General features: G+C 46.1%; 1 protein-coding gene across 1 annotated transcript in view; it reads left to right on the top strand.

The window, feature by feature from the left end:
* The window catches only part of IPO11 (importin 11), a 93,476-nt gene extending 74,145 nt beyond the window's left edge, over positions 1-19,331 (top strand). The window contains exons 28-31 of the mRNA XM_061553429.1: positions 4,204-4,299; positions 5,371-5,452; positions 15,644-15,742; positions 17,846-19,331. Coding sequence (XP_061409413.1) covers positions 4,204-4,299; positions 5,371-5,452; positions 15,644-15,742; positions 17,846-17,911 — 343 coding nt within the window. The 3' untranslated portion in view covers positions 17,912-19,331. The remainder of the gene's footprint in view (positions 1-4,203; positions 4,300-5,370; positions 5,453-15,643; positions 15,743-17,845) is intronic.
* Positions 19,332-19,773: the final 442 nt, after the last annotated feature.

The raw sequence follows: 19,773 nt of genomic DNA on the forward strand, positions 1-19,773 counted from the left end.
CTAAAAAGGCAATTAAATGATCGTGCTCATTGCTAGTCCGCCCAAGGTTTATGCGCATGTAATATGCGTTATTTTCAAAGGGGATTAATTGATTGTCCACCAGACTGATTTATTCAGGTTTTGTGTAAACAAAACTTGTGTTTTGTACATATGCGCAGGGTTTCTGCTTTAGGTGTGGCTCATTTTCTTCGATGTGAATTAAGTTAGAGAGTGGCACGCACGCTGGTCGTAGACTAATTAAAAGTGTGAAGTAAAACTAAATGGCCTTGGGCAGGGACGATGACCGATGGTCAAGATTAATAACCGAGTGGCAGTAACCAAGGGAGAAAATGCCTTCCGAGAGGATGCCTAACCGAGGAGATGGGGTATGAGATCAGCTCGCATGTGCAGCAGCTGCTGGGTGGCTCATTTATCGCTCGAGCGTGAGAAATGGTGGTGGCTAGGGGAGGTCTTCATCCAGCAGTAGATTGACCATGGCAGACTACGATGATGATAATGATGATGGATGCCACTCCATCGTTCGCTTCGACTACCGACCATCATCCCTTCTGGCAACGTGTGCTCTGCCCATGTCCATTAATTTTTCTTAACAGTCAATAAGATGTCTCTAACTTGCGTTGATATATTAAACCGATTTCTCTTGGAGTTGTGTCACGTAAAAAACAATTGAGAGTTCACACATGAACCTTTTTTCCACGATGAAGAAGTACCCAAAACAATAATCCACTTCTGGATGAAGGCCTGTCCAAGCTGCCGCCACTTGCCCAAAACATGCGCCTGTCCTATTGTTCCTATTGTAGCTCTTGAATTGTTATTTTAATACGAGCTTGTTTGCCCGTCCTAGGACGGAAGCTGTAATATTTACGAAAAAATTCAGCAGAGTAATGGCAGTGAATCTTGCACGAAAGTATGTCATCAAACACTTCACTGCATTTCACGGTAGCACTGTATTAATAGCAGTGATTCGTGCACAAAACGAAGTCATAAAACATCTCACTTCATGTCACTGTAGCACTGTATTTGACTCGCCTTCAATTTGTTCAGATTCACTGCTCTGATACTTTATTCTCTTCTGCTTTCGGTCGCTGGGGTTAAAATAAATTGGAATTGGATACAATATCTGGAAAATCGCCGACATGTCTATTTTACCATAATATAGAAGCATCAATTAGACTTACCTTTTGTCTCAAGTGCTGAAGAAATAAATTAAGGCACCAAATCCACTTTGTTGCTGCGCATAATTATTTATTAGATTCTCTTTCGATAAAGAAACATCAAACCTAAAGCGAATTTGCGGAAAAACATTAATTCCACTCGACCTTCTGCGTGAGTGTAAAAATCCACCCGCTCATGAATATTAATGACGGGGGGGGGGGGGGTGCGGCATGTGGAGTGACGTCACGTGCATTACACACAAACAGACATTCTTGGCTCATCATAGTAGCAATGTTTATTCGCCTTCTTCCCTCGGAACTACTCCTCTTTGGAACTGCCTCCTCCCACCATCGTCACTTTTATCAACAATAATAACGATAACAATCTTGCTCAATTGCAAGATAGTGCTGCTTTTCCGCTGCTCACTTGACCCTGTGGGCCTTGTGCTCAGCAACTATATAGAAATAAATAAATGGTGCAAGCTGCGTGGATTATGTGTACACACAAAGACAAAGATCCCCCACGTAGCCTTAACAGACTTGGCAGGTGCTGTGAGCGAGCATCTTTGATGGCCAACACGGCACACGAGGAGTTGGGTGGCCAGCGCCACGCCCGGCCGCCTGTTTCCCCAGTGCAAATGTTTACGCATCGCTTTACCGACTAATTTAAGGCCGTGTCAACCTAGGGGAGGCCCAGGACCGGTTAAAATATTCACCACTGCTATCGGTCATGAGCAGGAATCGAACTCGGATCACCGAGTTTGTAGCTCAGCGCGCTAACCTCTACGCTACCGCTCCCCCACTGCGCTACATACACAAACACGCGCGGAGACACTGGAGGCTCAATTACTCACATTATTCACACCCAGGTGATGCATGCAATCAGATTATCCGTGTCTTCTTTCAGCCAGGAGAGGAAGGGAGAGGGAGAGAAATGCTGATACCGCCGCAGGGTATATTTCACATTGCTTTAGGGTGAAATTAAAAGACATCGGCCACAGTTCATTTTGGCTTGCGAACGAGATAGCTGTTAAGCGTCGCTCCCACTGCGGTTAGGATGCGGCTTTACCGCATCTTAAATGCACCAGCGTGCATAAAATAGTTACCATTTTGTGGGGCGTTTTGTAGTTATTATGTATGAATACAATTGTTTATACCCAGGAAAGCCTCCCAGAGTTAATTGAGACTTGTTTTTATGGAGGGTCCTGCCCAAGTGTGTTGCAGTAGAGGGCGCTGATTGCTATGTAAATTCCAACTGAGTGAAATTGGCAGCTAATTTTTTTTCTTTTTTCAAATTTGCACCACGATGATACTGGCGCACAGTGGCGCCCACCCTTGCGAACGGCGTCATGGGATATTTTAACTTCCGCTGTGCAGAAGCGGACGGTGGTCTTTTGCACTATGAGGTCTCCTTTACCAGTGGCAAAATATAGTAATAGGTTTTTACCCTTTAAACTGGTACAAAACTGACACCTTTATACAAGGCATCATGTTTGCAATAACCGCAACACAAGCAGTCAAAATGCAAACAAAAAGAAACAACTCTGATGATGATAATGTATGCACTGTCCTTGAAGTTGATTGGTCCACACCCGAGACAGCTTTCCTTAGAGCCTAGTCTCCATTGGTGTTGGACCAGATGACGCCAAAAGGCGTACAACTCAAAAACAGTGCACTATCAGAGTATTGAGAGCTCGGGGTAAGCATTTACACTAAATGCATTTACACTAAATGCTTACCCCGAGCTCTCAATACTCTGATAGTGCACTGTTTTTGAGTTGTACGCCTTTTGGCGTCATCTGGTCCAACACCAATGGAGACTAGGCTCTAAGGAAAGCTGTCTCGGGTGTGGACCAATCAACTTCAAGGACAGTGCATACATTATCATCATCAGAGTTGTTTCTTTTTGTTTGCATTTTGACTGCTTGTGTTGCGGTTATTGCAAACATGATGCCTTGTATAAAGGTGTCAGTTTTGTACCAGTTTAAAGGGTAAAAACCTATTACTACGGTGTTCTTTTGGTTTATGCACTGCACCACTGCAGTAACGACAAAGGCGGCCACTGGATTTGAATCTTGAACCTCCGCAGCGAGTAGCAAACGCTTTCTGCTCGGCCATATAAAATCAATGGTTTGTTCAATGGAAATGCTTGCCTCTGCCATGGGAATGTATAATTTCCTCTACCAGCTCAACAAATACAAAAATTATTATTAAAATACAAAATTGCCAAGTTCAGTCCTCATTTGACATTGCAACAATTTGACTTGCACATTTACACATTTAGTTTTTGGTCCGTCCATGCCTCAGTGAAATTCTTCCCTTCCTGTAAAAGGACAATTCAACACCAAGAATCTTAATAGCTCTCATCTTGTAGCTACACGTCTGGTAATGACAACAAAAATAGTTTAAATTGATTTTCGGCATTTTATTATTTCCCTTCTACGTGACTTTACCGAAAGAACCAAGAATTCATTGCTGACTTGTCACCGCAATGGTATTGGAGAAATCAGGATGATGCTGTAGTGGTATTCCTAAAGTCACCTTAAATATATTTTTTTCAATAACTATAAAACTGGATGTCTGTGAATGCTAGGCTTGTAAAAAAAATATTTGAGTGTTGTGTTTTTTTGCAATCGTTTGTATTTTTTTTTTTTATCTCTCCCGGCATTTTTTTCTTTTTGGCCATTAGCCTTACAAACACAAAATATAACATTAGCATCTCATTCGAATATAATTTGTATGCACAGTGGCATAAATGACGCTTTATGAAATGAAATTATTATCATGATTCGACGGGTGTTATCATGAGCATCAAAAACAAGTTTAAATCTATAATTGTGTGCATCATTGCATATATAATCTGTAATCATTCGCGTGACTCTCCGTACGTATGTACGTGTATATCGCATGTGTGCGACTCTGAGTTTGTGGAACGACGGGTGGTTTCGTGTGGAACGCACGCATGTGTGCGACTTTGAGTTGGTGGAACGACGTGTGGTTTCGTGGGGAACGCACGCGTGTGTGCGACTGAGCCGATGCTGTTGTGCAGCATTGTCCAGGACCGCTTCTGTGGCCTCGTCAACGTCTGCGCCGAGGCCTTGCACGACATCATGATGGAAGACCCGGACGGAGGCGCCTACAGAGAGTGAGTAAGGTGGGGGTGGGACCAAGTGGCGGGGGGCGGCGTGGGGATTTAAATGACTATTAAACTATTAAACGAGTTATATTTGACCAGGTAAGGCCCATGAAGCTGTATAGTTCTTTTTTTCAGAAACGACCTGGACACGAATGATCGCCCAGTGAAGTGGCTTCGGTGGAAATTTATTGCAGCCAAATACTGTGAGCGCATTTTTATTCTAAATGTGGAGGGAAAAACCGGAGGACCTAGAGAAAAATCTCCACGACCACAGAGAGAGACAAGTGCAAACTTCAAATACACAGCAGGCGTCAGGGTCGGGATCAAACTCACGACCTCCTGCATACCAGGCAAGGTAGTTAATATCCCGCCACCACGAGGATAGTGCGGCCACACCCTGCATTTGCATAGCAGCCGTCGTGAAGAGAGCCCTATGCCTGCAAAAAAAACACGATAGTTCATCCGTCCATCTCCAATGGGGATGAGCCACCACCTAAATTCTCATTCATGCATAGCGACACTTTGACTAAGACTTATTTAAAAGAAAATTGCTATTTTGGCCACCATATCAATTGTGTTATCAAAGTCATGTCATAAGTTAAAGAATACATTAATAACTTGAAACCTTGCAGAGCAATGCATAGCCTCATGTCACAGAAATGCATGTGGAATGTGATATCAGAGAACTACTTCTGACATACCTTCAAGTGACGTCATATCGACAACCGAGGATTGATGAGACTTTCTCACGTACCCAGCTATCGGGATGTTTATTGCATTGTCGCCAAGACAAATTTTTTTTTTCTCAGTCAAATCAAGTAAAACATAACTTCACACGATGTTTTTTGTTGTTGTGCAATCATTGGTGGAATTGGCTGAGACCATCAACTCAGGCAGTAGAAGCCTGGATTTGAACCCAGAATCTCAGCAATGACAGCTCAGTTGTCCAAACCCCTGAGCTGCCCGACTGCCTCTTATAAATTCTTAACACGTATTGTCTTTGGACATCATCGTCGTCTTCGCTTTAGACGCTAATGTTTTGTTCCCGACGGTGATAATTGCGTGTCGTTCCCCCGGAAGCCGACTGATCATGGCCGTGGAAGAGGTTCACTTCGGAGAGGAGCTGGAGCAGCCAACGGAACAAGACAAGCGAAAGAAGCTGGTGAGCGCCCCTCTTGATTCTGTGCCGCCTCGCCCCCCCCCCCCCGTCCCTTTCATGGCCATCCACCTCTGATGGTGGCTGTGCAGCTCCTGCGTATCAGCCTCACACCGGCAAGATCTTGAGTTGGCTAGTTTGTGTGTGTATGTAGAACTTGTTATGCACAAACCATGCTAATTGTAGATGTGGAATCTGGGTTTCACAAGCGCCCTCTGATTAAACCGGCTTCCGAGGGGTGGCAAGTTGATGGTCTCGGCCCGGCCACCGATGCCTGTACATTGAATGGTTTTTTGAAACCAGACCTGTACCGCTTGCACCAAGGCTAATGTAAAGTGGTCGAGCTGATAAGCAACATCCCAGGTCCATAAGTACGAATTAGCCAAATTGCATAGGGTGAAAGTATCTAGTGTTTTCTCTCGAAATTGCAACACCTCGTCTATCAAATCTGGTGGTCTAGGAGGAATTCTCTGGTAAAAACAAAACGTACATACAACCGTACCCAAATACGAATTCGCTGCTTATTATGCAAATGAGACCGATGAGTTAAAACCCAACGAGGGATCCTTTGAACACGAGGTTAAGAAATCGTGTGGAGGCTGCCACGCGCGGCAATTAGCGCCAGGAATCTGTGCTGGCACAATAAATCGCCTTCGACGTGGAAAAATCACGTGCGTCACGCGTCCCTGTTTTATTTTTTACAAATTGTTAATTGTCATTTTAAAGGCTGATTTTTCCACTAAAATTATGAAATGATTATCTGCAAAGGGAATATAGGAATAGGCGTACCTTTAACTTTGTATTTTTATTTTATTCTGCCAGTCTGAAAGATGGTTTTGATGATAATTACAGTCTTTGCAAACTCCCGTTTAAATAGAAAGCGTAATTATGTTCATAACGGCCCAGGAATTGATCACTCTTTGCAGGACACTGTACTTCTCCCGTCAGTTATTATTCCGCAGAAGGTAATTTCCGTAGCTGAGCTTTGCAAATTGTCGTAATAAGGTACAGAAAACGTCGGCCAGCATTCGCTGTCTCCTACAACTTCCGCTCCTATCTAGCGTCCCAAGTGCAGGCCAACTATCACTCGCCTTAAGGTCGTTCCGCTTAGTTTCGCGTGTAACGACTGGATGATTAATTCGACGACGTGTCGACTGACGTGACGTCGTCATTATCGTTTAAGGCAAATCAGAGGTTTTAACATGCGCTTTTATCTTTTGCATGTTTCACGCCCATTCCCAGCCGAATTTAATACGTTAGCTGAAAATGAATCCACGTTATAAAACATGTTATGAAATCCGTCCTTTTCACTGCCAAAAATAACACCTTTATCCATGGACCTCTATGATGTGAGGAACTTGGAAGTACCGCGTGTACGTGCGCATGCGTGCACGTGCCTGTGTGTGTATGTGGGCTTTGACTTTGTATGCAAGTGTGTTTGCGTACGTGTATGCCCGTGTTTGTAAGTGGGCGCATGCGTTTGTATGTATGTGTGCGCGTGTTTCTACATGTGCGGGGACCCGAGTTCAATTCCCGCTTAAGGCCGGCACCAGTGACGATTATCTAAACCGGTCTTGAGCCTTCCGTAGGTCAACTCAAATGAGTACCTAGTGCAGAGTGTAAACATCGCCACTAGGGAGACGAAGGCGTCCACGCGTCGTGCTGACACTCACCCCCTCGTGTGCCATGCCGACATTTGTAGGCACTCGCTTAACAGCACTTGCCCCAACAGTCTCTTATGGCTATACGAGGGATCTTTGTTGTACACGTGTCTGTGTGCGCGTGTGTGCGCGTGTGTGCGCACGTATACACATGCCACTTAGTGGCAACATCCAAACATTGTTGGATGTTCTATTGATCAGACGGCAAAAGTTCTTAAGTGCATCCACTGGGGGTTTGTTTTCATTTTCAAAAGTAATATGTTGTTCTTTTTTAATTTACATGCAAACATATTGTATATATATGAAACACGATTCATCCATGATTTATTCACTTCCCTTGACAATTTGCCATCACAGCTGTGCAATTGATCTCAATCGCACAAACGCACCTTTTGAAAGGTTACATGTGAAGATATGCTTGCAAGTTTTTAACAATAGTGGCATGGGTTATTATTTATACGGTCGTATACAGTGCAACGTCGTCATCATCATCATCAAACATCTCATGAAAAACCCAACGCAGAAGATCCCTGGTTTTGATCTTGCGCGAAACTCATGGTCCACCCTAAACTGCATTCACTGCACAAACCATGGCAGATGCGGATTCATTCTGCACAGATGGAAAATTAAGGAAGTCTCCAGTGTGTGACTTTGGTCATCCAGAACGGACCATACAACATACAACCATGCAATGCCCGATCCACAAATATGAAGTTGACATCATAGCGATACACTCCGCTGCTCCTGATGCCGCTATTTGGCTTGACCAACTGAATGTGGAATTGTAGTTGTTGCTATGCATCTCCATTCAGCCGTACGAAAGAAGAAGATCATCATCTTGTCATGCTGAGTCTGCCACTTTCTGGATGAAAGTATCTCCAAGCCATCGACATCCCTCAAGGGTCTCAGCGATGTCACGATCCACTTCACTCCCACACATGAGCTGATCGCGTTGCCCCATCTTGGACGCGGGTTCCCTCCTTTAACCTGCTGTTCCATAACCCGCCTCGACCACTGGACGTCATCGCTTCTAGTGACCTGTGTGCTGCTCAATCGGCTGACCTCTCTTGAACACTCGGTGTCACGTCACGAGTTTGCGCGCCTTCTGTGATCTGCGTGTTCATTCCTCTTCCGGTCTCGCGGTGTCATTTCACACGTGCACCCGTCCCGTGCTTCCTTGCGCACTTTTCAGTGTTTGTTTTTTTCCCAATGTGTGCGTTGTAGCAGCTCACAAACACTGATAATTATAAAAACTTCTCGAAGCACATCGCGATGTACCTCTACATTCGCAAGTTCAGTCTTTGAAAATAACTCCCAGCCTCTTTGTTTGTATTATTTTCATCCTGGTGCTCCGTTGTACTCCTTCATTAATTTCCCAGGTCTACTTGTACTCCGGGTTTGCAGTTGCATCTAAACAATCATTATGTATGGTTTTACAAACTTGCCGTATGCAACTTTTGTTTTTTGCTCATATTTATACTGAGCACAACTTGACATCTTCATTATTTTCTATTGATTGTTATAAAGACCATCATAGAAGACCTATAAGAAACCGCATCTCATTGCTGTGTAGAAAATAGTGGGATTTGTGCATAATGGGGAATGGACTTGTAAACTGTGATTTTTATTTAATTTAAAGAGGAGACGGTTGGAACTAACTAACTTTTTATTTCATCACGTAAGGCCCACTGTTATAAAGCTCTATATAGCTGTTTCAGAAGCGACCTGGCCACAAATGATAGCCCAACGAAGTGGCTTATCATGTGGGCATTCATAGCAGCCAAATACTCGCCTTTTGATTCTAAATATGGAGGTAAAAACGGGAGGACTCGGAGAAAAATCCACGCAACCACAGGGAGAGGGAGAGAGAGAGAGAGGCACTTAAACTCCAAATATACAGCAGGCATCAGGGTCAGGATCGAACCCACGACCTCCTGTGTACCAGGTGAGGAAGTTAACATCTCTGCTGCCCACTGTCTGCCTACCAAGCAAAGATTTCCTGGGGCCTTTGAAAGAGTAATTTACGATTGGTAACTTACGAAGCCTCATTTTTCCAGCAGAAAAATTAATGGGGGAAATGTTGGCAGCACATTTACTTCGCCACAAACCGAAAATGTTGTACAGTTTTATCTGTAACACCGCTCTTGTGTTTTACACAATGCGCTACCCACAATGAAATCCACAGGTGCTTTTGAGTCGTGTTTGCCGAGCGGTATTCCGTGTGGCACGTCTTCGAACAGCGAGCGTTTACCTTCGCATCGCCAATTCCCAAACAAATTTGAACCCGAAACGAAAAAATTAACGACGTGTGGGCGTGAAGGTTGAGCAACATGAATGAGCAGCTGTTTTTTGTGCCGGTTAGCGAGAGAAGAGAGTGCCGAATGTGCACGTCACATTTTTCCCCACGTGTTTTCGGGTCGTGGTCCGTGCTCGTTCGGCAAGACGTTTCGCTCCATTGTGATGGGAGCTGCTTCAGGACCTGAATTCACCGAAAGTGCCTCCCCAGCATGTAAAGCGAAAGATCTGGACATTGTGGCGAAACAGCACCGTGGTACGGCCCAAAACACTCGAGGAGAGAGAGCCGTACAGCACAATCGCAAAAAGCCACTTAGCAATATGTCACGTTGCTTTGTTTTTATGTATTTTTGTTCGTAAATAGATCCTCATTTGCCTTTTGACATCTGCCGCGCCTTCACATGTTTACAATAACAAGAACAACGCTGGCAGAAGCACGGAAAAGAGTGCGTGTGCGCAAGATGTTTATTCCTACAAAGGAGACACACCGTGATATACGAGTGTGTGTGTTCTTGCATGTGTGTCCAAGGATGTGTTTTCATGCATGTTGATGTGTTTAGATCGCGTTATTTATAAATGTGTCGTAACCCTCCACCACCCGACACGGCCAATCAGTAAAAAAGTGTCACGTTGACAAAAGACAATTAGTTCACTGCTTTAGCCCACCGGTGTGTTGAAGCGTGAAACCACAACAATTTACAATTTGAGTACGACATTTCGCTGGTAATTGCATCCAGCATCATCGGGCAATTCGCCAACGTGACACTTTTTTACTGATTGGCCGTGTCGGGTGGTGGAGGGTTACGACACATTTATAAATAACACGATCTAAACCCAAAAACGTTGATTATGAATAATATTGGTCGCGAAAGCCTACGTGTTAAATTGATGTGTTTGTATGGGGGAATCAGTCGTGTTGCGGCTAGCGTGCTGAGCTACGATTCTGGCAACCCGAGTTCGATTCTTGCTCACGACCAAACACCATTGATGATTATATGAACCGGTAATTGGCCTCCCCGAGGTCGATTCGATCTCAAATGAGTACCTCGTTCGATGTGTAAACTAGGGGACAAAGACAGCCGGGCATGGTGCTGGCCACCCAACCCTGGCCTTCATAGGGGCTCGCTAACAGTACTTGCCCCGGTGGCTTTTCAAGGCTATACAGAGAGCTTTGTTTTTTGTGCATCGGAGTGGAGTGACTGTGCCACTTCAACGGCACAGACCTCACAGACCTGCAGGCCCATTCGTGAGCAGCCCCCGTTCCTTCTGCTAGCTGTCTCATTTCAATATGTGAAAAGGGAACACAATGTGACACGCGCTCATACGCTCCCCGTTGTAAATACTGTCCTGTGCGTGCGTCAGTGAATACTTGTAAATAAATATTTAAATATACTGGAGGGGTGATGTCGTGGCAGCGTGCTCTCGCTGCACTACGCCGACTGTATTTCTGGGCCCTGCCAATCAACCTGTGGGTTTTAGCTGCGCACCAGCATCTTCAACTCCCTAATCTGCTCCAGATTAATGCCGGAAGATTTTCTCTTAATTACAAATCTGGCACACCCCGCCGCCCCCCCCCCCCCCCCCCTCGTTTGTGCACCTTGATTAACGATGGCCGCGTATCCCTCGTGGTGGGTTTTTGGTGGTAGAACTTGAGTTGCCTTTCTTTGAAGAAACGTCAAAAGCGATTTTCCTGCTCAAATGAGCATTGAGGCATCGGTGCCCATCTATCTTACAGCTCTGGAACCAGTGGTGGACATTCCACGTTTCTATGGTAGGGAGCGAATCTTGCCATAGGACCACCTCGGTTGACGTAGCTGCCAGCGGTACTTATTTAATCGACCCAGGAGGGATGATGGGCCGAGCCAACTTCCAATCAGGTTTTTTTTCCGATTGCAAGCCTGCTCCCTTTGCCGACTTCAAACTGCTCTTGAAATTCCCGTTTGCCACGTCTTGCGAGTTGTATAATGATTGTAATAACTTTTCAGCCCGTCGTGTAATCAGCGCTGCATAAAGGCTTCTCCATGTCGATCATACTTAACCACACTGGTCAGTGCATGTGATGAAGATGCACTTGGGGGGTGGGCACGGAGGGAGGGGGGAACAGGTTGGGGTGGGCACGGAGGGAGGGGGGAACAGGTTGGGGTGGCAGATAATCCCAGCACCAGGTCAGAAATCACTCGCCACTGACGCTAGCCGTGGCTGGGAATCACTCGCCACTGACGCTAGCCGTGGCAGGGAATCGAGCTCGGGTTGCCCTGGGTCCACAGCACGATGCACTATCTGCGCCGCCGCCACCGATCCACCGCCATCCCCCACTCCACCTCCCCTCCTCCCCCAGCAGGTTGATATAACGGGTTAAATTCTCAGGTGACTCGTCGCTTCCACATTGACCCACTCTGGTGCGCTTCACTAGATAATGGAGGAACGTGCAGCCGGGTCGACGTTAATGCAATGTCTCTCTTTCTCGCGGTTAACAGTTTAATCTGTGCTCAGTCAATAGTTGAGTAACGTCGCGCTTACAAATGTCTACGGTAAGCGATACATATATTAAGGGGGGAAGCCGCACTGTGGCCCGAGGGGGATGGTGAGTGTTAAAGAAATGTTTTGAGAATGTAAGTGTTTATTTATCAGAGCCTAGTTATTAGCCACTGGAGCATCTGGTCTCTCGTCTGTCGAGATGAAACATTTTTAAATTGTGACAGTGACCATCTGGTGGGTGGCTGGAATAAAAGAAATCGTATCATGCGAATGCTCTTCATCACAGAATGTGCAGTTTGTCGCTATCAATGGCAATTCTACAATTACACCAGGCCTCTGAAATATTATATATTATTTGCCCAGGAAAGCCAGAGTGAGTCCAAATATATTGTTAACAATAAGCTAAACTATATTTTTCATAATTGGTTTTTTACCCTTTTATCTGGCAACAAAACTGACACCTTTTTTACAAGGAGTCATGTTTGCATAGACCACAATACCTGCAGTCATAATGCAAACAAAAAAACATAACTCTGATAATATATGCACTGTCCTTGAAGTTGATTGGTCCACACCCGAGACAGCTTTCCTTAGAGCCTAGTCCTGGCCACAAATGATGGCTTATCGAAGTGGCTCATCACGTGGACATTTAGCAGCCAAATACTCTAAATGCATGTTTTATAAATGTGGAGGGATAAACCGGAGGACCCGAAAAAAAACAACACGACCACGGGTAGAGAGACACGCAAACTCAAAATATTCAGCAGCTGTCAGGGTCTGGATCGAATCCATGACCTCCTGTATACCAGGCGAAGTAGTTAACATCTCGCCACGGTGGATCCTGCTACATTGGGATATGTTTGACCAATGGCATTGATGGTTTTTAGCTATGGGAGCCAACCCAAGAACCTGGAAGGAAACTCGTACAACAATAAAAAGTGGAGGACATTTAAACTGCACTCCCAGAAAGGTGACTGGGTCAGGAATCTTACATGGGTCTTTCTTGCGACGAGGCACAAGTATTACTACTGCGCCATTCCGTTTCCCGTTTTAATAGAGTTGACGTTTTTGGCATTGGTCCATTCTTCACAGCACCTTTTAAAGGCAGTGTTATTTAATGATGTGTTGATGGTTTTTTTTGCCATGGTATGCAACGCCCATGGTATGCAACGGCCGTTGTGAAACATTCACATACGTGTATTTCATCTTGCAAAATGGGATTAGATTAATGTCGTTTGCTCGGGAATCAACGTTCATCTATTTATTCGGTGAATCGTTACGCCCAGAGCAACGTCGCACAAAAAAATAAACAACACGAAAAGAAAATAGGTTCAAGTCAGGCCATGCCATTTCTTTTTCTTCCCCATTTGCTTTCGTTAACCAAAAGCCGATTAAGCTGTAAACAAATTAATCAAGAAACTTACACATTACAGCTGATTAATCGCCGTTAATGGTGTACAACGTCTTGGTGGAATCCCGCGATGAAATATTACGGGAGGCACGTTAAATTAGCTCGTCGACACGCGTAAGCGTAGCGCTTCATCAAAATCTTGCGTTCATTTAATAAAAAGCCGTCGGCACTCGAGCTCGGCATCTCTCTCTCGTGTGTTTTCTGTGAAGCGGCCGCGGGACCGCGACTCCGCTTCTTTATCTAACCGGGAAAGCCTCCACGGGCCGCAGAATTCCCCTTTTCTCTTGTTGTGCTGCTTTAAAGGAGGATCCTGCATCGGGCCATTTGGCCAATTCCGTGAATGAGTGGCTTGGCATTCGTGACGAAACCAGAGGAGCCATGTAATAAACCCCACGACGTGTACATTGAGACGGGGAGCAGTGGATGTGCAGCGATCAGTGCGCCGGACTTGCAATCAAGAGGTCGCCGGCTGGATTCCCATCGCTAACGTGTGGTGGGGGGAAATGTGGGTAACCACTTGTTTGAAACACGTCCCGTTAACGTGGAGCAGTAGACCAAAATATCATCCAGAGGCCTCAATAGTGGAGGCCTTTCTACCAGGAGTTGCATGAGCCAAGCAATTGCAGTGTATACATATTGGTTGATTTCTGTACTTTATATATATTACGTTTGTTATGTTGGTGATCCAGGTCACTCTTGCAAATGAGAATCATCCTGGTCTCTTGAGTTATTCCCATCTGGTTAAACTAAATGAACTTGAAAATTGAATAGCAAACGCAATTCATAGTTCACTGAACCCCTGTTGCCAAACGACTTGCCTGTGGTTGTATCATACCAATCAAGTGCCAAGGTTTACCATGCCAAGATTTGGCAACACAAGTGACATCCAAGAGGCATTGTACGATACAGATTGGTCTTTATTTCAGTTATGATGTCTAGACGCAGACGCATAGTGAAATGGAACGGCTGTAGTGCAGCTTTGTGTCTGACAATTCTTTCTGAAAAAAAGTGATACGCTTGAAAACGTTATAAAATGCAGGCGCAATTTTACAATAACTATCCGATAGACTACCCTCCTATCTAGTATAATCTCTATTATCCTGGGTAAAGGTTTTGTTTCTAAATGGAAACTCAATTTTGAAATACCACCGAGTCACTGACGGTGGAAGCGCAATGTCAAAATTGACATGGATCTCAGCCAAATGTGTTAGTGGTTTTGTTCTCCTGTGTGCTTTCATTCTCGAGTCTAATTCTTATTGAAATTATTTCTTATTTAATGAAAGGCATTTCATCCACAGCCTACTGACAATGTTTAAAACATAATAATGAAATAACGTTTGTAAAAAAAAATGTGGTTAATTTGTTCGTCTCTCATCTTGGCCAATAGGGCTTCGTATGTGTGGGTGTTTGTGCGTGCGTGTGGGTGTGTGTGTGTGGGAGTGTGCGTATGTGTGGGTGTGTGTGTGTGTGGGTGTGTGGGTATGTGTGGGTGTGTGTGCGTATGGGTGTGTGTGCGTATGTGTGTGTGTGTGCGTATGTGTGTGCGTGCGTATGTGTGGGTGTGTGTGCGTGCGTGTGTGCGTGTGTGTGGGTGTGTATGGGTGTGTGCGTATGTGTGGGAGCGTATGTGTGGGTGTGTGTGCGTATGTGTGTGCGTGCGTATGTGTGGGTGTGTGCGTATGTGTGGGTGTGTGCGTATATGGGGAACGGTAGTGTAGAGGTTAGCGCGCTGCGCTACAAACCTGGCGACCCGGGTTCGATTCCCGCTCACGGCCAACATCAGTGACGAATTTTTGAACCGGTCCTGGGCCTCCCCTAGGTCAACTCAGCCTCAAATGAGTACCTGGTGCGATGTGTAAACATCGCCACTGGGGAGACAAAGGCGGCCGGGCGTGGTGCTGGCCACCCACCCCCTCGTGTGCCGTGCCGGCCTTCATAGGTGCTCGCTAACAGCACTTGCCCCTACAGTCAGTTAAGGCTATACGGGGGATCTTTGTTTGTGTGTGCGTGTGTGGCACAGCGGTATGCGTTCATTTCCCACAGGCTATGGGATTTTCAAGTCGGACCATCGCCTCCGGGGGTCAATAAAATGGCTACCACATTGCAGGAGAAGTCGACAGTGGTTGTCCTCGGGAAAATTACCGCCTCTGTCATAGGAATGTGGAATTATCCATCCTTAACTGGGACATGTGCACCAGTGTGTCCACTCAATTCAGTAGGATTCCACTTACACTTTGTTTTGTGTGCGTGGGGGATTTATTTTCTGTCCGCCTTCCAGCTAACGTCGTTTCTCTCCCCATCCCGCCCCCCCCCCCCTCCTCTGGCCGGGCCCCTGCTGCGTTTGCGATGCAGCTGGCGATGAAGGACCCCGTGCACAGTACGTCGCTGCAGCAGTACGTGTACGACAAGCTGAAGGCCCAGCAGGACTTCATGGGCCCCCAGGCCTTCCAGGTCTCATACCCCCTTCCCGGCGTGAAGCTCCCACCAGCCCGGAGCAGGTGTCGCCCGTTGTCCAGTGGTTTAGCGGTGGTTGGCATTGTGCCCTGGTGCAATGAGTGACTTTAAATGGGGCTCCCAGTGTCTTAAATTAACCCCACCCACCACCTCTGTGTCCGTACCCTTGCGACTGGGCTTCTCTGGCCCATGGATGCTGATTGCTGCTGCACAAACCTACGCACTCGATAGCTATGCCGCTGTAGAGAGACCCGTGCACAGACTCTCTTAGAGGCCCACAGATTTACGTAGATGCTGCTTCGCACAGAGACTCGTAGACTTACATGGAGAACACATGCATCGGGGGAGTCGCAGGCTCAGTGGAGAGCCAGTGGCGTAGCGTTGCTGGCAGGGGCCCTGGTGCAAGTGACGAAATGGGTCCCACCTCGTCGCCCAGTGCCTGGGCCTCGGCACAGTTACACTGCCTGCACACGTCATTGCCATCACTTTGAGCCCTGATGCTTAGCCTCTGTGCTGCCAAGGAAAGGCTGATGGCTCAATTGTCAGTGTTTATTTGTATGGCTTCAAATAGTATTTATTTATTTACCCCCCCTACTTACTACTTGGCCCTTCTTGAGCTTTGAATTTTAAGACTGTCCATGTATTTTTATTAGTATAATGATTCAATTATGAGGCTGTACTGTATAATTACATTATGTATTGTACAATGCTGTTCAGGCTGACTCCGTAATGTGCACAGGAATATAGTTTTGTTTATTTAATGTGATGTCAGTGTGACATACCAATGCACCGTTGTTATCAGCCACGATCTCGCCACTACCGGCTCGTCGCTATTTCTCCTCACATAATAATATCATGGTATCATAATATTATTATATGAGTGTTAAAATAGCATAATAATAGCGAAATAATAAACTATATAACCGTATAATTATATATTATATTAACGTTCAGGATGGCTTCCAAAATGTATCATGTTTTAGTTTGATTTAATGTGAAGAAAGAAAAAAAACCTAGCACTGCTTTGTGCTATTGAGACATTGAGGTAATTTTTCTGTGTCCGATGTAAAGATAGTGTTGGGAGCGTAGCTGGCTTCAGGGGAGAGATACCCACGTCACACGGCTGTCTTCACGTCTCTGCGAAGTCCCTGAGGGCAGATGCATCACCCAGGCATCGAGACGTGGGTCTCAAAATCTCCACTCTCAGGAAAATGACTTGCATATACAGGAGTGTCGATTATTGTATTCATGTCTGGTTTAAAATAAAAGAAATGTGTTTGTGTGAAATAATTAGTAAAATATTAAATGTAAAAAATTAATTATGTGGATGTAATCAAGGCGGAGGTTGTGATGCGAGACGCTTGGGTGGAGGAGGAAGGCAACTTCCTACGTCGGGAATTGTAGCCGCAACCCAGCAGAGTTCTAGATTTGAAACTTTCGTGACTGCAAGGATTCATAATCTTAGGTTTTTTCGGTAAAGTCACTTAGATAAAAAATAAAAATAAAATTAATAAAAGTAAAATAAAAAATCACGACGTTTCGGAGGCAACACAAGCTTCCGTCTTCAGGTGGAACCGTCACAGCACGATTTCTGTATCAAGTAAAAAATAAAATCGTGCTGTGACGGTTCCATCTGAAGACAGAAGCTTGTGTTGCCTCCGAAACGTCGTGATTTATTATTTTACTTTTATAAATTTTATTTTTACCTACATGACTTTACCGAAAAAATCTACGAGTATGAACCCAGCAGAGGTCGCTCACCAAGGGGAAAGACCTAAAGCCAGACGACGGCGGTGGTGATGATGACTAGGAGGAGAGTGCTCCTTGAAGGACGTCTTGACCGGGCAACAACCTCCGGCCAGATGGCCGGTGGTGACGATGAGACTAAGAGCAGAGAAGACCTTGCTTCTCTTTTGTTATTGACGGTGCAACATCAGCACCTCGAGATCGAACAGAAAGAAAGCGATAACGATGTCGTGCGGTGGCAATGAGCTGATGACCTCTTGACCTTGAGCTCTCGTGAATGGAGCACCAACACCAGCGACATCCGCGTGGCAATTTTGTCCGGTTGACCGATGGCCGTGTCCTCTTCCCCCGCAGGTGCTGATGGAGACTGTGGACCCGGAATTGACCACGCAGCTGCAGGAGTTCATGTCGTCCCTGTGACGCTGCGAGCCCAGTTTTTAAATTACGGGGGTCGCCTTTATTGCGCTGCGGCTGTTCGCCTTGCAGCGGGTTCGCGCCCTCCCCAGACTAAGGTCGGGAGTCCAGGATGGATGACGGCAGAGTGGGTGGGTGGGGGGCGGGGGACGGGGGACGGTGGGGTGTTGCGGAAACCAGGTCTTACCACGCTTCCCGCTTGTGAACGCGCTGCGCTGCGGCGGCGGCAGCGGCGGCCTCTTCCCATTCGACGCTCTGCCCCGTCGCCGCTCGTGACGCAGACGCCCACCCCGCTTGCTGCGGGTAAGGGGGGGGCAACTGCATCTACGCTCGCGCGTCCCCGGGGTAGATGCTTTCAAGCCGGTGTCGACGCACGCGTCCGGCGGTGCCTCCGTCGGCGGTTCCTCCGTGTTAATTGTAGAAATTTTGGGGGGATTTTATAACCCGCAAGGAGATAAGATTTAACAGTGAAATACGGCGGTGGCGGCATAGAATCATGTCAGGAACGCGGTCACGGGAAAGGGCGCGGAACTCGGCATGAACCGAAACCACCTCCGGCATCATCTCATTCGGTCTCGGACCACAAGACCAGCGGGCGCTTCTTCGTCCAGAAATAGTGCCTGGCTTGTCATAGGTCCCACAACCGATTAATATTCAGTATCTCAGTGTAATCATCAAGAGCTGGTATTAGCTGACTTTAGCGACAAACCAAACTGAGAATTACCTATTATTATTCATAAAAATGTTGCAGTCATCAGTTGACTGAACTGAGCTCATCAAACTTGTAATACTTAGGATGACCGGTGACATCTCGGGGTGGGAGCCCACGATTGCAGCCCAAAATGCATCAGTTTTCACGGCTACGTTGACAATGCAGTTTTCTTTTTAAGTGGCATTTTTCTTTTTAAGTGGCATTTAATGAGGCACGGATTCATGGTAGCCTACTAACACTCGCGACAGTTTGACATTCAATTTAAAATTCCCTTAATTAGTTTGAATGCCATTCCGACGATAATAGTAAAATAAATAAATCCATCTTAATTTGGATGGCTGTTTGCTTTTTTAAATAGTATCAATTCGGCCCTTTTATGTACAAAAACAATTCCGGAAGTTGTTACAAGGAAGGGAAATTACCAAATATTGCGTGATAATTTTTGCCGTATTTTTTATTTTGGACAGAATGTGTTAGCTGTGTCAGGATACCGTCTGTAAATAACCGCAACTGTCTTATTCGCAGGAGAACAGATAATGAATGTTTCTATACCACTTCCAAAACATTTTCGGAATCGCAGTCACCATCGTCGTCGTCATCAGAAACCCATCTCCATGTATCAGTATTGACGCCGTTTGGTCCGGGTTCCCTCCCATGCGCTCTTGTACTTCGAGCTTCCGTTCAACTAAAAATAAACACCCTTGGTTTTCTCTGCGCGCTTTCAAAGGCCTCTTTTTGTACCCGCTGCGCCGCTGTATGGAACGGAGGGTACAGCACGTCCACCCTTTTCAGCGTGGCAGCGCACGCCACCGCCGCCCTTTCCACATTCTGACTGCCGCCTGCCACTTCCACGCTCGTGTATTTTAACCGGCGGCGAAGCGACACGTCAATTCGTGGACTCGTATCGACTATTAAGCTCTCAAATACGACGACGTTACGTGCGTCATATGGTGGGGAGCTGCTCTCTGAAACCGGTGACCAGAGTTGCATTCCCGCTCGCGGTCAGTGGCGATTATCTGAACCGGTCCTGGGCCTCTTCTAGGTCGACTCGGCCTAAAATGAGTACCTGGTGCAATGTGTACATGTCGCCACTAGGATAGACGAGGGCGGCCGGGCGTGGTGCTGTCCACCTACCCTCTCGTTTTGCCATGCTGGC

The sequence above is a fragment of the Lethenteron reissneri genome, chromosome 18 (assembly GCF_015708825.2).
Source record: "Lethenteron reissneri isolate LAM-NWPU_2019-01 chromosome 18, ASM1570882v1, whole genome shotgun sequence".
In the NCBI taxonomy this organism is placed as follows: domain Eukaryota; kingdom Metazoa; phylum Chordata; class Hyperoartia; order Petromyzontiformes; family Petromyzontidae; genus Lethenteron; species Lethenteron reissneri.